General features: G+C 43.4%; 1 protein-coding gene across 2 annotated transcripts in view; it reads right to left on the minus strand.

Moving 5' to 3' along the window:
* Nucleotides 1-21,657, minus strand: part of LARGE1 (LARGE xylosyl- and glucuronyltransferase 1) — a 641,175-nt gene that overhangs the window by 128,672 nt on the left and 490,846 nt on the right. For both annotated transcript variants that reach the window (XM_063447549.1, XM_063447551.1), the window contains exon 7: nt 14,407-14,511. In XM_063447549.1, coding sequence (XP_063303619.1) covers nt 14,407-14,511 — 105 coding nt within the window. The remainder of the gene's footprint in view (nt 1-14,406; nt 14,512-21,657) is intronic.

Genomic DNA, 21,657 nt, shown 5'->3' on the forward strand with positions numbered 1-21,657 from the left:
TAATTAACTAATACAAACAAGCATGGGTAGAATCAGCAATGCTAGGCTTCTTAGGCAGCTGACCTCTTCAGGACATCCATAGGCAAGGAAAATGTGCCCATATTAAATTACATCCATGGAAGATGCACAGCTCACAAAATAGATTTGGGTGCATGTAGTTAAACATCTATGCATTATTCCTTATTATTCAAGATCACTGGCAAAAATAAAGGTTAAATAGTTAATGAACACACATAATTATCTACTCATATAATGCTGTATGCAGCATTACACAGCGCCTCACATGCTGTTCCTTTTTGGAATAAATGTAAGCCTAATAACCATAAAAGTAAATAAATAAATAAAAATGCTTTACTTCATACCAGAAGTAATTGACATTGAAAATCACTTCTAACTTTTTACGTGATGTTCCATTTTCTTTAAAAGTACATTATTGGGGGGTCGGGGGGACGCGCTCTCAAGCAAGAACACACAACAGCCCTGCTACCCCCCCAACCCCCCTCTGGACCGGTGGGGGACATCCCGGTCCTCGCTGGGGACGAATACCCCCACACCACTGACAGCCCAAGCGATGAAACCCTCATGCACGCAGGACCGTCAGGGCCTAGCCAAGATGGCGGCTCAGAAGCAGACTGAGACAAGGTACACACTCACCAAACCACCCAAACGCACTCCAGAATTCGGCTCTGCACTTACCTGTGGATGAAGCTTAATGCCTAGAGACAACTCTTCAGGCGGGCTGTGAGAAAAATGCAGGCATGGATCCGCCCGGCTACCCGGCGTATCTGCGGCAGCCTCCCGATGGAAACGGAGCCGCGGATCAGCGGCGTGGCTAACGGCGCCATGATCCTCAGACAGGCCTCAGAGCAGGACCCGCCGGCGCACACGAACTGCCTACCACTCAGCGGTCCCAGCAACAGCTAACCGGCAAGGCGCAAACCCACACAGGGGAACACACAAAGCCTACCGAGACATCGCTCATGATACAGCATGGTTGCTGACTGGCGGACAAAACCGGCAAATAGCCCATCCACAGCCTGCCGGGGAAGAAACCTCTGGAGTGGGACTAATGTGGTGAGAGCTGGGGTAGGGTGGTCCATACAGGCGGGACTCTGACTAATGCCACCCTTACCCCTCACCATACCTGACAACACAACCTGACATGTGTCCTGAACAGTGGCGTACGTACCGCGGTCGCAGGGGTCGCAGCTGCGACCGGGCCCGGCACTCCAGGGGGCCCGGCCGCCCTGCAGCCCCCCCGCGACCGGGTAGCAGCTGCCACGCTTTGCGGCCCCGGCCCGTGCGGCAAACCGCCGGGCCCGCATGTCAAGGGGTCCATCGGGTGGCCCATGCTGTCAGGGCCACCCGATGGACATGGATTGTAAGGGGGCCCCCTGTGATGACATCATCACGGCTGGGAGGAAGTGACCGCACGTCACTCCTCCCAGCATACTGAGAGCCCGCGCGGGAGGAAACAGAAAGGAAGAGGGAGTCAGAGTGTGAACTCTGACTCCCATCAGGCTGAGCCACCACTGGACCTACACATGGTAGGACACATTTTGTGTATTTGTATGTGTGTATGTCTGTATGTATGTCTGTGTCTCTGTATGTGTGTATGTATGTCTGTGTCTCTGTATGTGTGTATGTATGTCTGTGTCTGTGTTTCTGTATGTGTGTATGTATGTCTGTGTCTCTGTATGTGTGTATGTCTGAATCTGTGTGTATGTCTGTGTATGTGTATGTGTGTGTGTATCTGTATGTATAAAAAGATATGGAAGGGCTGCGCCAAATAAGGGTAGATAGTCCAGTAAAGTATTGATAGGGTGCCAATAGATGGTCTAGGATACTTGATAGAGTTCCTCTGTGGATGCGTCTAGTGTAGGCCGTTCCGTATATGTAAATACAAGAGAGGTAGAGGCGACTAATGGTATAGTATGAAAGTTCAGGGTGTGATAGGTAACAAAATGTAGAAAACTCACATTCAAGAGAGCTATGGCCAGCTCTGGTGTGGATTGCGTACAGCGGTATAATCCCCGCTTATAGGATATGTAGGGATGTGGTCTCCGTCAACACCGTCTGGTAGTCCAGAACTCGGAAAAGAGAGACAGAAAGCGACAATAGTGCTCTCAATTTTGATGTGGTTCAGTGTGCAGATAAGAAGAGGTAAAAACTCACATTTGAGGGAGCTATGGCCAGCTCTGGTGTGGATAGCGTACAGCGGTATAATCCCTGCTTAAAGGATTTGTAGCGGCGATACGTCCGTCAGCACCGTCTGGTGATCCAAGGCTCCAATATAGAAAAATAAAAAGCAGCAATAGTGCTCTCAATTGTGATAGGTTAAGAGAGTAGTAGAGGAAATAAAATAATACTCACAAAGATAGAGCAGAGGTACTGCTCTATGGATAGGCGCTGGTGGTATGATCCCCACCTAGGATTTCTTGGAGTACTGGAACTTTAAAATTGCCAGTGGAAGTAAAAGTAACCAGGAAAGGTTAAAATGCCAGGAATAGGTAAAAAAAAAGTTTAAAGTGCATAGAGAGTGCAATAAAAAGAGGATTGGTACAAAAAAGTAGCCAAAAAACTTTTATTGATCTAAAATACACAATACAATACAGAATTAATAACCATAAACGCGTTTCACCATAAGTGGCTTCTTCAGAATGGGATAAAAAACATTATGTATGTATGTCTGTGTCTCTGTTTGTGTGTGTGTGTGTGTGTGTGTGTATATCCATATGTATGTTTGTGTCTCTGTGTGTGTGTGTATGTATGTGTGTGTCTGTGTCTCTGTGTGTATGTATGTCTGTGTCTTTGTCTCTGTGTGTGTGTGTGTGTGTGTGTGTATCTGTATGTATGTTTGTGTCTGTGTCTCTGTATGTGTGTATGATTGTGTGTGTCTGTGTGTGTGTGTGTCTGTTTCTGTATGTGTGTATCTGTATGTCTGTGTATGTATGTGTGTCTGTCTCTGTATGTGTGTATGTATGTGTGTCTGTCTCTGTATGTGTGTATGTATGTGTGTGTATGTGTCTCTGTATGTGTCTGTGTGTGTCTCTGTATGTGTCTGTGTGTGTCTCTGTATGTGTCTGCGTGTGTGTCTCTGTATGTATGTGTCTGCATGTGTGTATGTATGTATGTATGTGTCTGTCGGGGGTGTGTGTATGTGTTTGTGTCTGTATGTATGTGTCGGGGGGAGAGGTTCACGGTGGGGGGGGGGGGGGCACGGATCAGTTTCGCACCGGGGCCCCATGGAGTGTGTGTACACCACTGGTCCTGAACATTTACCATTGACATAAACTGTCTGACTACTCTATTACACATTTAATACTTATATTCTTTGACATGTTTATTAGGCTGGTTTTACATTTACATTTATCTCACTGTACTTGGCTTGCCTACTAGAATACCATAAATATAAAAGGCGAAGATGAATAGCGTGCAACTGTTATTAATAATGTTGGAACCACTGTATGTTTAAGCTAGACGATACCAGCGTGACCCACCACAATAGACAAGCTGAGGCAGCCTACATTAAGCCTATTTGCTATTTACTAATCACCTTGTTAAATGTTTTGACTACCCTAAACGAAAAAGAAAGATGTGCAACGCTTTGCCAATCACTATCTAGTTACGATATGTTTAGCCTATACCTATTACTTGCAACTAACAAAATAAGAAAAATGTGCCCGAAACCTTGATTACCCCATTGTTATTAATGTTGAAACTTAACGTGAGGACTGCCGTTGGGGCACCCCGCGAATGTTGTTATATATCTGTGCACGTCAAAAAAAATAAAAATTAAAAAAAATAAAAGAACATTAAAGGAACATTCTGGGCTGACTCACTCATCCATAGAAATGCAATATCAAGGAAGTATGAGGACTTGATTCACTGGATACTGACTTAACTTCAAGGATTACACGGTTTGTGAATGGTTTACCGCGAAACAAGCCTCCCAGGTACACATCCTTTCTGCTTCCTGTCTCCTCCTTCAAACACTGATCAGTCAAGAAAGGGTTTGTTTTGGTGGCCAGTAATAGGCTGAGAGCATCAGCTGACACTGTCAACCGACCACAGTTCACCATTGCAAGTAATCGTATGAAACATATACTTAAGATAGTTAGCAGCACTTGTATATGTATTATCTTCTAAACAATAAAATTGATGTTTACAGAAAACAAATAAAGAAAAAAACAACATTGCAATAATGCTAAATTCAGTGTATAGGAGATAACAATGTCAGGGGTTAACACTCACAAGTAAGAAACCAGTAGAACTTGGATCTCAGTACATGCGCATGTGAGTCATTATAGGGCCACCCAGCACCTCAAGGATTCATCAATTATTATTATTATTATTATTGCCCTTTATATAGCGCCAACAGATTCCGTAGCGCTTTACAATATTATGAGAGGGGTGAAGGCCCTGGGGAGATAGCGCAGCTAAGCAGACAAGGGCACATGTAGGAGTGTGGGGATAGATGCATGGGATTGGTTGGGAAAGAGTCTGTGGGTGGGATTATGTCTGTGTAAGTTAGTGTGGGGGAGGTCTTACCTCAGTGCCACTTGGGATGCGGGCCAGCAAACAGCTTCCTGCTCCTGTTTGCCTGGGCCTGCAGATTTACACAGCTTGAGGGATGGAGGTTGAGGCTTGCTGGCTTCCCTCAGAGCTGCTGCAGCATGGATGGTGGCTGGCAACTCCTGATTCAGGTGCTCTCCTCTCCCCTCTCCATCTGGGGCCTTCCCTGTGGCCCCTGCTCCCCTCTCCCATGGTGGATGCCGGTGTGGGTGCTCCCCCCCCCCGTGGCCTGAGTCCCTCTGGGCCTCCGCTACCCCCCCTGATGCTGCTCCGGGCCCGAGGCTTCACCCGGCCGCATGTCTGAGGCTCCAGACACGCGGCCTACAACTGCCGCGGAGGATGCGCGGCCTACTACCGCTGCGCGGGACTTGCGGCCTCCCCCTCCTGCAGCCCGATCATGGGCGGCGGCCTCCGGCATTGGGATTCGTGTCGGAGGCTGTAGGAGGGGGGCGGCGCATCCCGCGCCTTGTGCGGACGACCAGAAGCCTTCCTGAAACGCTGAAATGGCGGACGCGACGGCGGGGCATGGGATGGGGCCCCGGCGGAGAGTGGGCCCTGCGGGGCCAAGAGGGGTCTGCTTACCTGCTGTTGAGGGTGGGGGGGACCTCTCCTGAGGGCCTCCTCTGCCAGTGAGGATGGCGCCCGGGGGGGTCTCTCTCCCCTGCCCCCCCTCCTTTTTTCAGTCCCCCCTCCCTTCTCTGTCTCCGGTTTCTCTCCCCCCCTGTTGGCATGTTTTCTTTCTGTTCCTGGCGGTCCTTCTTTCTTTCTCCCCCCCCCTTTTTTTCTCCCCCCCTTTTTTCCCCTCTCTCTGTTTTCTTCCCCCTTCCACTCTCTGTTTCTCTCCTCTATGTACCCCCCCCCTTTTTGTTTCCTCTCTTGCCCTGCTCTTACCTGTTCCTGGGTCTTCTCTGCCTTCTGCTCTTCTCTCTCTCTGCCTTCTGCTCTTCTCTCTCTGCCTTCTGCTCTTCTCTCTCTGCCTTCTGCTCTTCTCTCTAGTTACTTACCTCGGCTGCCTCCTGATGCCCTTCTCACAGGTCCTGGCTGCAGTTCATAGAAATGCCCAGCAGGTGGCGCCTGGAACATCTTGGAAGAAAACAGTGGAAGCTGATTTCAATGTATTCTGCCTGGACTTCTACGCTTGTTATGCCGCGGATGGTGCACCGGGCATTGGCTGGTGAGTACGTTGTCCCTTCTTGCAATCTGATCGGGTCCCTTTAAAACTGTGGGGGGAGGGGGGGGAGGGGGGGGGGTATTAGAGCACAAAAAAGCCAAAAAAATAAATAATAATAATAATTGGAAATTTCATTAAAAAAAACAAAAAAAAACAAAGAAGTCCTGAATGAATACTTGAATAGAATGAGGAATAAAAGATTCACAAAAAAGAATGAAAAAGAAAGAGGAAAACGGTACCTGGACGCTGCTTACCAGGGAGTCCACTCCGGTTATTTAACCCCCCCCTTTTTTGTCAGTGTTTATCATATATTATAGTACAGTTTCCTGCGGCATCCTGCGCTGGCGTTGCCGCCCAAGAGGCAGGCGGCTAGGGTGGGTCTGGATGCTGCTGCGGGGCACTAGTATGGCCTGCTTGACTTGCGCGTGTCGCGTACTTCTAGGGAGCAGTGGTGAGGGTTTTCTCTCTGGGACGCGTGTCGTTTCTAGGGTGAGCTGGGTTGGTGGGACGGAGAATTGGGTCCTCGTGCCATTCCACGAGGGTTCCAGTCGCAGGGATCGCGTGGTGCGGGAGTGGCTTACCAATAAAGCTTGGTAGGCTTACCTCCCGACCAATTTTAGGGTGCCCCCGAAGTCAGCTCCCTTGGGACATGGTGCCTGTAGAGGGGAATGGTCAATATTGCATGATTTCTTATTTGCTTGGTTGTCGTTCCATCCACGGGGTTAGGTATGGGAGGGCATGACACATCGGTCCGCGTGGTTAGGACTGCAGGGCTCTGGGGCCTTCCTGACAAGGGCAGCGGTGTAATCGGGCTTCCGGCTGCTGCCGATGCGCCCGGCAGGTTGTTGTTTTCCAGGCCGTATTTCTGACAGTCAGTGTTCTGTGGCTATGTGCTCCCCACATGGGTGGCTCTTAATGTCGCCCTCCTGGGTAAGCTGGCCTTGCCTATCGTTGTTGCCTTTGGGGCAGTATGGGGTTTTCCTTTTGGGCCTCCGTACATGGTGGCTTGTGCAATCAGGCCCCCTAAGTCCCTTCCACTGACTTCCACCTGTTGCCGCTGCAGCGGGTTTGGGGGTTTTTGGGGCCTAATTCATTTTCCATGGTGTGCTGACTCTTGCTCGGTGAGCTGGCAAGCATTGGGGCTCTTGCTGGCTGTCTTGGAGCTTCCCCATTCTGGTGGCATGGTAGGCGTGGGGTCCCCAACTCCCAGACAGGTGGGTAGTTCTTCCTTTGGGACAATCGTGTGGCGGTACCCTCTACCCCGGTGGTACCCTGGTTGTGGAGCCTGGCTCGGCGCTGCTTGAGTCTGGAAGTGTCAGGCGGGGTTTTCCCGGAGGGTTCTATCTTGTTCACGGTAGGACGTACTTCGGGCTCCACGGGGCCAAATTTATAAGGCGGTGGGGACATGGTCGCTCGGCTAGCGGACACTGATGTAACGGGTCCATGGGTCGATCTCTGAGGCGGCGTGGGGCCCTCTACAGTTAAGTGTGACCGATCAGGCCGGATGAGAGCATTTCCTTGGCGGCTTCCCATTCATGTTACGTTCATCTGCAGGTGGGAAGGGGTTTTGGTGGATCGAGTAAGCATCGGAAGGGACTTCCTTCAGGCTTTCGCCGCTCGACGGCTGTTGTATTTGGGAAAGGTAAGTTGGTAGTGGTTGGCTGATTCATCGGTGGGGGCTATTCCGCCCCTGGGTTATTCGGCCTCCTCTCCCCTTGTTTGCTTCTCGAAGCAGGGTTTTCTCGCCTGTGTCCCTGTTGTTGGGGTGCTCCAATTGGGGCTAGAATTCCTGGGTAAGGATGGTGGTGGGTTTGAAAAGCTATCTATTAGAAAGATTCAAATCTCTAGATTTAACATTGTATTTGTTTTAATATAATGAATGTTCACTGCACCTTGCTCTTCTTCCCACCTTTCTAATGGGATGCTTAATATTTGTACCTTTTTTAAAAGTGTACCGGTCATCCTCATTTTATAAAGCTTAAAATTCTACCTATACATTACATGTATAGCAGGCATGCTAGCAAATGCATATATTTGGAGAAAGCCTATTGAAAAATAGATGTTTGTTGGTGTGTGGAGGTGGGGGGTTCAGTCTGTGTGTTGGGGGGGGGGCTAGTCTTTGTGTGTGGGGAGGTTCAGTCTGTGTTGGTGTAGGTTCAGTCTGTGTGGGTGTGGGGCCAGTCAGTGTGTATGGGTCAGTCAGTGTATATGGGTCAATGTGTATGTTGGGGGGGCTCAGTCTGTGTGTGTGTGTGTGGGGGGGAGAGGGGGGGACGCAGTCTGTGTGTGTATGGGCAAGTCTGTGTGTATGGGGGGTCAGTCTGTGTGTGTATGGCTCAGTCTGTGTGTGTATGGCTCAGTCTGTGTGTGTATGGCTCAGTCTGTGTGTGTATGGGCAAGTCTGTGTGTGTAGGGGGGGGTCAGTCTGTGTATGTATGGGTCAGTCTGTGTATGTATGGGTCAGTCTGTGTGTGTATGGGTCAGTCTGTGTAAGTGCTAAAGCTCCACGAGATATACCTCTCATTCTGTGACCCTCCCCTCTACCCGATGGACACCCTCGCAGACAGTGAACTCCTCACATACAGTACACTCCCATCAACACGGAGTACACCTTTGCACACACAGTGCAACCCTCACACATCTCTTCACCCACACTCATTCACCCCCACACAAACATGCATACATACATACATACATGTTTCACCCTATTACACACCGAATCTCAAATATATATAACTACAGCTCCTTGATAAGCACACAATGCAATCCCAATACATATACACTCACAATGCAGCCCCCAGATGCACACGCACACACTTTACAGGCCCTCTCAGCACACACACAATCTCAAAAGCTCCTATACATGAGCACGTGCTCAAACTACAGCTAGTTACGCATAGTACACCATAAACAGACTCCTCTATAAACACACTTCACCACAGCCCCTTCTAAACACCATGAAAAATTATCTTGCATCTCCTGATTTTCCATGAAAAGGTGTCTTGCCTGTAATAAGGAAGGCGCAGTAGTGAAACTACAGGGAGTGCTGGTGCTGCAGTTACACAGGGGGCATATTGAGTGGCCCGTGCAATTAGGGCCACCCGATGGGCATGTGTCTTCAGGGGCCCAAAACTTGTTTTGCACCAGGGTCCACGCTACAATAGTTCCGCCACTGTGCAACAGCTTCCCCGGCACACAAGCTCTGCCCCTGCATGGAAGATCGCCTCCCCATAAGCAAGCTCCATCCCCAATCTCTGACTGAGACACACACTGACAGAGATACAGTGACAGGCACACACTCTCTGACTGAGACACACACATACACACTTTCTCACAAATTGCTATTTTTATTTAAATCTACCCAGCCTCCCTACCTTTGGGAGAGCTGAGTGAATCTTCCTTGGCGTCCAGTGTGTTTCCTCTCAATCTTCCTGCAGTTTCTCTCTGTTCCCCTGTGCGCTCTCTGTAGTGATGCCCCTAAACAGCGCACAAGGGAGCAGAGAGGAACTGCAGGAAGGTTACTGCTCCCTTGCGCGCCACCTCCATGCTCCCCGCGGCTTTCCTGTGCGGCTTAGAAAAGGGCTGACAAATGCCAGACGCCAGGGCAAAATGTCTAGTCGCCATGGCGACTGGAATTTGTCGAGCCCTGTGTATGTGTATATATATATATATTGCCTTCTATCCACATTTATCAACCAGAGTACATGTTACTACCACTAGCTCGTTAGTATAGGAATGGATTGACGGACATCACTCCAGCATTTAGCATCATGGAAGTATCAAGTCTCCTCAAATCAAAGGAGAGCGTGGATGGAGCTACGAATTGTAAATTACTTTATAATTCAATAGCTGTATTTATGTGAAAGGCAAAACTTGGGAATGGAATCTATAAAATACTGAATGAATAATGGGGGGTAGACAGGTCATTGTCCAACACCCTATCTGGCCACGCTCGCCATGGATTTGGAAAAATACAGAGGATATTCTAAAGTAATTTGCCATTTATGAACGTCTGGTTGGGAGGCAGACACTAAACTGTCCCCCCACTACCATTCCATGGGTGGGAGCTATTTCATAATCATGGGCGGGGGGCATGCTATTGCCCATCCCCCAACCAATAAATATCAGCAAACAAACACTTTGGATTTGTTTTATTTATTTATTTTAAATTCTTTATTTTTGATGTGCATGTTTATATCCATAGGAACAGTATAGACATAATGAAGTTAGCAAGTTAGTAGACGATTCCATAAGTAAATGTGTGCACGAGACAACAGCACATTTTTTGTAAATTAGAACAGTAGAGATATACATGAGTGAGCTGCTGAGAAATTAACTTAAGCTGAGCAGGAACTTAAAAGATTAAGTCTGAGCATGTAAAATATCTTATGCTATAAATGTAGTTTTACTCAGCATGTTTCAATTCCACCCCACTTATGCTAGAAGTAAGAGAAACACCTGCTCAACAATAAAAAGTAGACTATATTTAAAAAAAAAGAATCATGAATCACAGAAAGATCACTTGAAAAATAAAACTTAAAAACTCTGGGGGCATAAAAACATAATTGAGAGTCCCGTTTCAACCTACGCCCTCCATAGGCACTGGACAGTCCTGTCATTGGCTGGCTGCCGGGGTGCACCTTAGCACTTGTGTGGGTAAGGCTTGTAACCAGGCTGTGTGAAAATGCCAGCGTGTTGACGGCAGGGGTCTCTCCTCTCATGTGAGGTTTGTTTGGGCATGTGCCTGAGCAGGGTGGCTTGATATTGCGCTCGCTGCCGACTTTCATTGCGTGTTCCTTCATCTGTAGTAGTTGGCGCTTCTCGGTGGTTCCTGGGAGGGGAGTACTGTGGAGGTTAGTCGTATTTCTCTTGCCCAGTTGTAGTCAACGGGTCAGCTTGTCCCAGAAGTCAGCGAAGATCCGATCTATGGTGCAGGAATACCCAGCACAGTCTCCTTTGTTGTTACAGCAGCGGCCGTCCACCCCACTCACCATATGAGTAGGCTTTAGCTACCACAAAGTTGTAGCTCCCTTTCAACGGGCCAAAGTTTGCAGAGAAAGTGTAGCTTTGGTTCCAGCACCTCTGTGCACACAGGACCGCTGCTTCCAGGCTGTATTTCGGCAGGTTAATCATTTAATTTCAACGTAAATGCTTAGAGTCTGCAGGAGATGATGAAACCATTCAGCATGGCGGTCCGGCCCCGCCCCGCCCCCAACACTTTGGATATTTAAACTCTGAAATAGCAAAACAGATGAAACAGCTCAGCCATCGTCTGTTCTGTTTGTTTTGTGTATCGGTTGTTTTGAAAAAGTCAGGCGAATTTGGATGTGTCTGAATCCAAATGCAGAAGATTGCAGACGTGTTTTCACACAAATAAAGCAAAGCTTGGTCTGGCGTCTCTTTTCTTATACAAAGTCTTTGGACTCTGAACATCGAGGTTCCACTATAAATGTCCAAATGTTTAGTTTGACTGCACAGGGCTTACTCTCATCTGTCTTGATCCTCTCAAAACTAATAAGCCATTACACCGTGGCTTTCTCCTCACTTAAACAAGATGATAATATTTCAATTAACACAAAAATAATAGTCTAATCCTTCCTTTTTCAGTCTACTTTCCTCGACTCACAAGGTAAACAGATGCCTCAGATGCTTAAATGTAAAAAAAAAAAAAAAAAAAAAAAAAAATTTGGGACGTAGTAGTCTGTATTCAGGTGGCATAGAAATTTGTCTGAAATGTTTTCAGCCAGAGGTATCTTACTATCGCAAACAGCAATAAAAAAAAAACAGATCTTCTTTTAATACAAATGATAAATAATTTTACTCTAAACAGTGAGGATGTCATATCCCACAGTGTGGTGATGAAAGAACATTACACCACTTCATGTTTTACTCGTTGAGATGCCCTACAAAGTGAGAGCTAAATCTGTCGGATAATAGCAATATTGTGATACTTACAGAGTTACTCACCAATGTGAGAATTGCAGAGAATTCAATTTTAAGGTCCACATAGTTGAACTGGAAAAATTCTCCAAATAGGCTATGTTCAACTGCTTTGGCCTTCAATTTAAAATTCACTTTGAATTCCTTGCAATTTTCAGGGAATGAAGAACCCTGATACTGTAATCTAATGCCTATATAAAGAACAACATGCACTATACCCAGTGAAATAAGCACTGACTTTGAAACACTCTGTCCACTGCCTAATTCATTCCTGCTATGTTGAGCATAGCTGACCCGCTAACATATCGATGATCCCAGAGTATCTGGCAGACAATTTCAAAGGCTTTACATAATTTGAGTATGTTCTGACCTTGCAGAAATTATCACATTTATAATCTACAATTTTAATAAAAATATTAAAATAATGTTGAGGTTTGGCTCTTCCCCTGGAAGCCAACATTCGGCGAAACGCGCGTCGGGACAAGATTAGCTGAGGGTGGAGAAGTTAGATAGGGAACTATGCTGCAATTGTTTGTTTAACCCCTTAAGGACCAAACTTCTGGAATAAAAGGGAATCATGACATGTCACACATGTCATGTGTCCTTAAGGGGTTAAAGTTTAACCACCCTCTTTAATATTATTAGTATAAAGATAGTTAGCCATCTAGAACTTTCGGCTACAGTTATTTATAGCTGAGGGGTTGGGGATATCGCTTTTACGGTGGCACTGGGTGATAGGAGTTGGGGGCTAAATTGTCAATTTATACAGTTTAAACTTTTACCCCTCTAAATCCCTGTACCACCGCTGTTACTACCCGACAGAGGTGACACCGGTCCAGCGAATATCTCCTCTGCATTTTATCTCTATACAGCGAGTCTGCTTTTATATATATATAATGTAAAAAACGAAAAATATAAGCGCTCTCTTTCTGTAAATGAGCTGCAATTCACCAACAAGGTGTTCCCCCAACCTTGTGAAACAAGACTGATATTACAAGACAAAAAGGTGAACAGCGCTATATCTATCTATCTATCTATCTCTATTAAAAGTTATATTTTATTATTTCTAGGGTTGCTGTCTTAGTACAAGAAACCGGCAGAGAAACCATTTAGATCCATTATGCCTCTAAGATTTGCTTGCACTATCTTTCTTTAGCCATTTAAAAGAAAACAGTTTGCAAAAGAGAAAATATAGAAAAACATAAAATGTGAAGGTAGATAAGAACCATTCAGCCCAATTTTCTAAATACTCTCATTTAGTCCCTGGCCTTATCTTATAGTTAGGACAGCCTTATACCAATCCCGCGCATGCTTAAACTTCTTTACTGTGTTAACCTCTACCACTTCAGCTGGAAGGCTATTCCATGCATCCACTACCCTCTCAGTAAAGTAATACTTCCTGATATTTTTTTTAAACCTTTTCCCCTCTAATTTAAGACTGTCATCTTGTTGTGGTATTTTTTCTTCTTTTTAATATAGTCTCCTCCTTTACTGTGTTGATTCCCTTTATGTATTTAAATGTTTCTATCATATCCCCCCTGTCTCGTATTTCCTCCAAGCTATATATGTTAAGATCATTTAACCTTTCCTGGTAAGTTTTATCCTGTAATCTATGAGCCAGTTTAGTAGCCCTTCTCAGAACTATCTCCAAAGTATATGAAGAGAGGTGGGGAAGTGTGGAAGAGTCTATGAGGACAGGGAAACACGGATATGGTAAAGGCGGTAGAGAGAGGACTAGGTGAAAGAAGGGGGTTTTGGAGAACCAGGAAAGATTAAGAGAGGGATGGAGGGGTTAGAAAAACATAATAGTCAAACAGACGGATGGATGAAATAGAAAGAAGACAATTATTGTATTGGATGATTTTGAGAGAGAAGACAGATGTGGGACAGAGATAGAGGAGTTATTGTGAGATTGTTATAGGGAACAGTTGTAGAAGGAAGAATAAGAGAGAATAGGAGTGAGTTGGAGTAACTGAAGAAAGGAAGAAGACTAGGATAGTATGGGAGGTGTTTCCAAAAGAAGAAAAAAAAGAGGTAGGAAAAAGGATGGAGGTGATATTCAGAGAAGCGGCTAGTATGCTAAGAGCAATGAATGAGCTAGAGAGAGAGAAATCAAGAGTGCGGAAAAGATTAATGAGAGAAATAACTATGAGAGAGATTAACGTGTAAGAGAAGTTTAGGGAAAGAGGAGATGTAAAGAGTAAAGATCAATGACAAGAACAATTAAATCAAGTTATTAAGGATAAAGGCTGAGTAAAAAAATGGGGATTTGTCTTAGGGTATTGAAATAGAAATGATTTAGGAAGAAAGAAAAATTAGGGAGAGAGTTCAGGGAATGGTATATGCATATGGAGAGCCTACACTAAGTGATGCACAGTCTAAAGACATTACAATGCTTCACACGCTCCAGTGACGTCAACTAGAAAATTAATAAAACTTTTATTTTTCTTTAAAGAAAGCCATTGTGATAGAGGGTGTATTAATGTTTTCTTTGTCTGCTTCTGAATAATTTTCTTGTCCCAGTTAGAAGATGTATTGACATTCTCTTTCATATAAGAGGACTGGGCTCATTATAGTAATTTAAGATGTCATGTTATGCTGTCTACATCATTATTCATCACTGTCCCTCAAGTAGCCAAAGGATGAGACCTGTGCATCCCATTAATGGTAACGTCAGTGATTCCTAGTGAGTCGGCTTGTCACCACTAACATAGTCTTACCTGTGTTGTACCCTCGTCCCAGAGCTGGCCATGGACGATGATTTTTCCACAAATTCCCTAGATACCAATCACTTTGATTTTCCACCAAGCCAAGAACCTGTTGTCCTGCAAAGAAACAAGAGAAATGTTATATAGATGAGAGATGAAGAGACAAACAAATGGACAACAAGGCTGCATTTAGGAACACATATGAATATACAAAGGATCTAGCAGTAGACTATATAAATGAAATGATAATTGTATTTTTATGGGTGTCAGTTGGCCAAAGAAAATCTGTTTCACTGCATGATGGAAGTTGGAGGGGTGGAAGCTGGTGCAAGCAAATGGTAGATCCCCTGATGTTATAGAACTGAATACTCCATGATACTTTGCTAGTCTGAAGACTGGCAAAGTATCATGACAGGTGATCTACTTTTACCCACCACTGGTTCAGTGTAAAAGCCCATGCCTTAGAGTGATGCTGCATAAATCAGGCCTTGTCAAGAATGTAGGATATTAGTAGCATCTAACAAAAGCACATGGATTCTACCAAAGGATTATGTGAGACAGACTTAGCTATCCTAACATCACTTTATGTTTAGTTATTTTTGTATTAAAGAAACACTATAGTAACCAGAACAATCAGAGCTTATTGTATTTGTTCTGATGAGCATAATCATTCCCTTCTGGACTTTTGCAGTAAACATTGTTTTTTTCAGAGAAAAGACAGTGTTTACATTACAGCCTAGGGTTACTTCCACATGCCATTCCTCATATGGCTATCAGAGTTGAACAGTGTGCAGCACTGACATTCAGAGTGAGTATCCACCCTCTGCATGCAGGCACTGAATTTTCATTGATACAATGAATCTCTATGAGGAGATGCTGATTGGCCCGGGCTGTATTTGGCTTGTGTCCTTGACCTGCCTCCATTGCAATCTTAGCCAATCCAATGCTATGGTAAAGCATTGTGGTTGGCTGAGAACATAACTTTTGATGATGTCAGCCAAGCAGGTAGATCAGGGGTAGAGCCAGCAGCAGCAGATTGGAATTAAGATAAACTTTTACTATATTTAGGGTAGGCACTAAAAGATCAACTTTAAATGTATAGAAAAAAGTAGAAAAAAAGGCTGCAGACACTGATAGTAAGAGATACTCTCAACCCCCTACTGGCAAAGAGAAAGCAAAATAATACAAAACACAAATACAGGTTGTGCCAATATAAAGTCTAGTAAATCCACAAATGCTTTAGAATATCCTTGCTGATATCTGTCCAGACGTGGGATAATTCGAGGTATATGCAATGAAGCAAAGAATAACCGATGGTGCAGATTGCTAGGTGCACTATCATCGGTTATTCTTTGTTTCATTGCATATACCTCAAAGTATCAGAAGGTATATGCAACAAAAATATATATTGTATTGCACTCACATTTAGTAGAGCTATAAACCAGCTTTAGGTAAAACAGCACACATCAGTACAATCCCCTCTGATGGATATGTAGCTCTCTATAGGTCAGTCTCTCAGCATGCAGATGTATACGTGACTATTGCAGGTTTAAGGTTCCCCAGAGACCTCTCTTTATGGGCAATCACAAACCTGCTCTCTATTTCTGAAGTATCATTTGTTTTCTAATCTCTTTTAGACTGCAAACTCTGAAGATGAAAATATCAAAACTAATCTGTTTGACAATTTATTTGTGATACCCTTGCAAAATACTATAATAGTGTTTCTTATATCAACATGTTTATAAATATGTTACATAGGTGCTAATAAATGCATTTAGTTGTACACTCTACATAGTGATCAGGATATGTACACAATATAACTTTGGGACATTGTGATAAGTCATTTTTTTTTTAAAAAGCACTTCTAGTAATTCTCTGCATTTTCTCCCTGTCACAGACGGTCTGGTAAACAAGTTTATTTTGTTTAAACACAGCCTATGTGCAGTCTGTCTGAAGTCATTATACTAATGAAGAATGATGGTACACAGCAACCTCTCTGACGTGTTAAGTGGACTGAATTCCCAGCATTGCTGGGGAGAGTTATATTCATCTCTCCTACCTGTTGTGTCAATGTAGTTTTGCTTGTTTGCTTTTATCTCTGCCCTTCGGTGTCACCTTGCTCTTGTCCCTTTATTTACATTTAGCCATCCTTTATTGATGTAAGTCTTGATAGTGTTGAGAGAATGTATGTACATACAATATACCCTTTGGTATGGTAAAGGATTTGACTTTACGGATAATCGAATTATTGGTTTGAATGAACATGTTCAAGTTTAAAGCATATTTCAAGCTATGTAAAAACCCAACTGAATCTCATAATGCTACCTTTATAGAGGCTTCTCCACCTTTCACACACGATAGATATATAAACATGGGGCCGTGTATTATCATGCTGCAACATGAGGTGATGGTCGTGGATGAATGGCACAACAATGGGCCTCAGGATCTCGTCATGGTATCTCTGTGCATTCAAAATTCCATCAATAAAATGCACCTGTGTTCGTTGTCCATGACATACACCTGCCCATACCATAACCCCACCACCACCATGGGCCACTCGATCTACAACGTTGACATCAGCAAACCGCTCACTCACACAATGCCATACACGCTGTCTGCCATCTGCCCTGTACAGTGAAAACCGGGATTCATCCTCTCCAAAGTGCCAGACGCCATTGAATGTGAGCATTTGCCAACTCAAGTCGGTTACAACGACGAACTGAAGTCTGGTCGAGACCCTGTTGAGAACGACGAGCATGAGATGAGCTTCCCTGAGACTGTTTCTGACAGTTTGTGCAGAAATTCTTTGGTTATGCAAACCGATTGTTGCAGCAGCTGTCTGGGTGGCTGGTCTCAGATGATGTTGGAGGTGAAGATGCTGGATGTGGAGGTCCTGGGCTGGTGTGGTTACACGTGGTCTACGGTTGTGAGGCCGGTTGGGTGTACTGCAAAATTCTGAAACGCATTTGGAGATGGCATATGGAACAGAAATGAACATTCACAGGCAACAGCTCTGGTGGACATTCCTGCAGTGAGCATGCCAATTGCATGCTCCCTCAAAACTTGCGACATCTGTGGCATTGTGCTGTGTGATAAAACTGCACATTTTAGACTGGCCTTTTATTGTGGCCAGCCTAAGGCACACCTTTGCTATAATCATGCTGTCTAATCAGCATCTTGATATGCTGTGAGGTGGATGGATTATCTCGGCAAAGTAGAAGTGAGGTGGATGGATTATCTCGGCAAAGGAGAAGTGCTCACTAACACAGATTTAGACAAATTTGTAAACAATATTTGAGAGAAATAGGCCTTTTGTGTACATAGAAAAAGTCTTAGATCTTTGAGTTCAGCTCATGAAAAATGGGGGCAAAAACAAAAGTGTTGCGTTTATAATTTTGTTGAGTGTATATATATATTTTTTAAACCTGAGTGAAAGCATTGAATTCAGCATCTCATAAAGCATCACAGTATTGTAGACAATCTTTGACAGATGACAGTAAACCATAGAGTTTATATGATGCTACACAGGCTCCTTTACAACAGTTTGCATAAAAACACCATACATTTTGATATTTAAAGCAGATGTGCCATTGATCACCTAAACTCACCTAGGCCACTCTACTATCTGCCACACAGTAAACCCATTCACCAATCTAACAAAACACAGCCAATTTTTTCACCCGTTATATACAGCTAATCCCTCCTTCTAACTTTCTAAATACAGCAAGGAGCATGAATCCTCTTAAATCATTACAGTGTATTCTGATCCATCTAAATTCAACAGACCCATTATGCTCATGTTTTTTTTAAAACTAAACTCATGGCTCATTGCCAACCTTGGGCTCCTTAAAAAAATGTATTAGTATATTTTAGCAACCAGCCACTACTAGTTCCTGACTGTCATTATTAAAAGATAGTAGCTAAGAACAAATTTTCTATGAGAGCCACTATCCACTACTTAGAAACTACATTCCAACTGGTTTCCAACACTGTTATTCATTACCAGCTGCCGCTAGGGTTGCCACCTTTCTTGGAAAAAAAAATACTGGCCATGCTAATTTGCATAATTAATTATGTATGCGTGATGTCACTGGACACAACGTCACAGGATATTGTGTAACATTTGGAAGAGGAAAGTTACATACAGACATACCGTGATATACAGACACAGCCATACAGACCGTGTCATACAGTCACACAAGCACAGTCATTCAGATACAGTCATACAGACACTCAGATACAGTCATACAGACACTGACATACACAGTCATACAGGCACAGGCATTGAGATACAGGCACTGACATACACCGACATACAGACACAGTCATACAGACACTGACATACACAGACATACAGACATAGTCATACAGTGTCAGGGTTTCTTTGCTGTTTTAACCCCTTAAGTCCGGAGGGCGTACTATTACGTCCTTTTAAAAGCGGCTCTAAACGCCGCCGGACGTAATAGTACGCCCTCCGTTTTTTAGTAACTTACCCGGTCGCTGGCGGTCCCACGCCGGCGATCGCGGTTCGGGGGACTCCCAGGGAGCCCCCCGCGGCACGTCCGCCCTCCAGGAGCCCTCCCGGCCATGTGAGAGTGAGGTCCTTGCGAGGACCTCACAATCACATGGCCGGTATAGCTGCCTGCTGCATTGCCAGCAGGGGGACCAACTGTAATGACAGTTGGTCCCCCTGCTGGCTGAAAATCAAATAAAAAATGTTTAAAACAGTGTAAAAAAAAATAAATTATATACTTAGATCATATATATATATATTATATATATATGATCTAAGTATATATATACACATATACACACATACACATACACCGTCTAGGTGTATTTTAATATTAATATATATATAATTATATATATATATTAATATCAAATTACACGTAGACTGATACTGATTAAATATATATATAATTATTGTTATATATATATTTATAAATAATATAAAAAAAAATTAATATGTAAATACGTAAAAAAATTAAATAAAAAAAATAATTACAAATAAAATATTAAAAAATATATAGATGTGTTTTATTTCGTTCTAACTGTATTCTGATATTAATATATATATATTTATATCAAAATACACTTATAACGAAATAATATATATATCTATATACATAAATATATACGTATATATCACTATATATATACCTATATATAAATAAAAATATTAAAAAAAATATATATATATATATACGTATATATACACATATGTATATATATACATATATTAATTCTACACATATATTTATGTAATAATTTTACATAATTAGGTATCCTAATTAATTACAATTAGCGGGACCTGCCTGACCACCCATGCCGAAAGTATAGGGAATTTAATTTGCTAGCACTATATTTAACCCTATAACTTTCCAAGACACCATAAAACCTGTACATGGGGGGTACTGTTTTACTCGGGAGACTTCGCTGAACACAAATATTAGTGTTTCAAAACAGTAAAATGTATTACAACCATGATATCGCCAGTAAAAGTGACGGTTTTTGCATTTTTCACGCACAAACAGCACTTACAGGGACGATATTATTGCTGCAATACTTTTTACTGTTTTGAAACACAAATATTTGTGTTCAGCGAAGTCTCCTGAGTACAACAGTACCCCTCATGTACAGGTTTTATGGTGTTTTCAAAAATTACAGCGTCAAATATAAGGCTTGTGTTTAATTTTTTTCACATTAAAATTCGCCAGATTGCTTACGTTGCCTTTATGACCCTATGGTAGCCCAAGAATGAAAATTACCCCTATGATGGCATACCATTTGCAATAGTAGACAACCAAAGGTATTGCAAATGGGGTATGTCCAGTCTTTTTTAGTAGCCACTTAGTCACAAACACTGGCCAAAATTGGCGTTTTTTGCATTTTTCACACACAAACAAATACAAACGCTAACTTTGGCCAGTGTTTGTGACCAAATGGCTACTAAAAAAGACTGGACATCGCTTATTTGCAATACCTTGGGTCGTCTACTATTGCAAATGGTATGCCATTATGGGTGTAAATTTATTTCCTGGGCTACTATACAGTCTCAAAGGCAACGTAACCAATCTGGCGAATTTCAATTTCAAATGTAACACGCTATATTTGACCCTGTAACTTCCCAAAACACCATAAAACCTGTACATAGGGGATACTGTTTTACACGTGAGACTTTGCTGAATACAAATATGTGTATTTTATTGCAGTAAAAGCAAACAGTATTATGACATTGACAGTTAAAATGTCATGAAGAACGAAAAAAATAAAAAAAAATCTTATTTTCTCCCATTTTTTTCATATTAAATTATGTTTCATAGCCAAATATTTGATATTAAATTAAAGCCCTGTTTCCCCTGAATAAAATGATATATAATAAGGGGGGGTGCATTTAATATGAAAGAGGTGAATTACGGTTGGACAGACATATAGCGCAAATGCCAGGTTTTGTTTACGTTTTGTTTCGTTCACAACTTGTACATTTGGCTGCGGTGTTAAGGGGTTAAACAGCAACCCTTTTCTGTTTCAGTGATTGAGTTTACAGCTGCAATTACTATGAGCTCCTTCTGCTTGTTGCCACGGTTACTCACCTGTGAGTAGTAATCAACCCTGCTGCTAATCAGCTCTGCCTATTTAAGCAGCTAAGCCCAGAACCTCCTTGCCCTTGCGTGGTTTCCTGTTTCCCAGAAGTCTCCTTGTTCCTGTGTTTCCTGTTTGTTCCTGGTTCCTGACTCCGGCCTTGTTCCTGACTCCGCTGCTCTCCGTGCTCCTGATCCCTGGCTTGTCTGACTACCCGCTCTGGTGACTGACCCCTGCTTGATTCCTGGACTTTGCTTTTGTTATTTATTTGTTATTTATCAATAAAGGTGTGTTTGCATCTAGTTCCGTCTCTGTCTGGTCCCTGGTCCCTGACATACAGACACTGACATACACAGACAGTCATACAGACACAGTCATACACAGACATTCAGACACAGTCATACAATTAAGAAATAAATATACAACAAACATTTATTTATATGTCCCTAAGTGCTCCCATCTTCATTACTGGCAGTTCTGCTCTCCCTCTATAAACCCTCCCTGCAGAGATACCTGGCTACTTACAAGATATTTCTGTGTTCTATGGAGGGGGGAGGGGGGGCAGGGGTGAACACTGCAGAGCTGTAAAAAGCTGCTCTGCCTGATAACCAGTTCAATAATAGGGGTCCAGGCACTCCTTGGTTCAGAAGAGGCATATTATTGAGAACCACAACAGCA

The sequence above is a fragment of the Pelobates fuscus genome, chromosome 3, assembly GCF_036172605.1.
Source record: "Pelobates fuscus isolate aPelFus1 chromosome 3, aPelFus1.pri, whole genome shotgun sequence".
Taxonomy (NCBI): domain Eukaryota; kingdom Metazoa; phylum Chordata; class Amphibia; order Anura; family Pelobatidae; genus Pelobates; species Pelobates fuscus.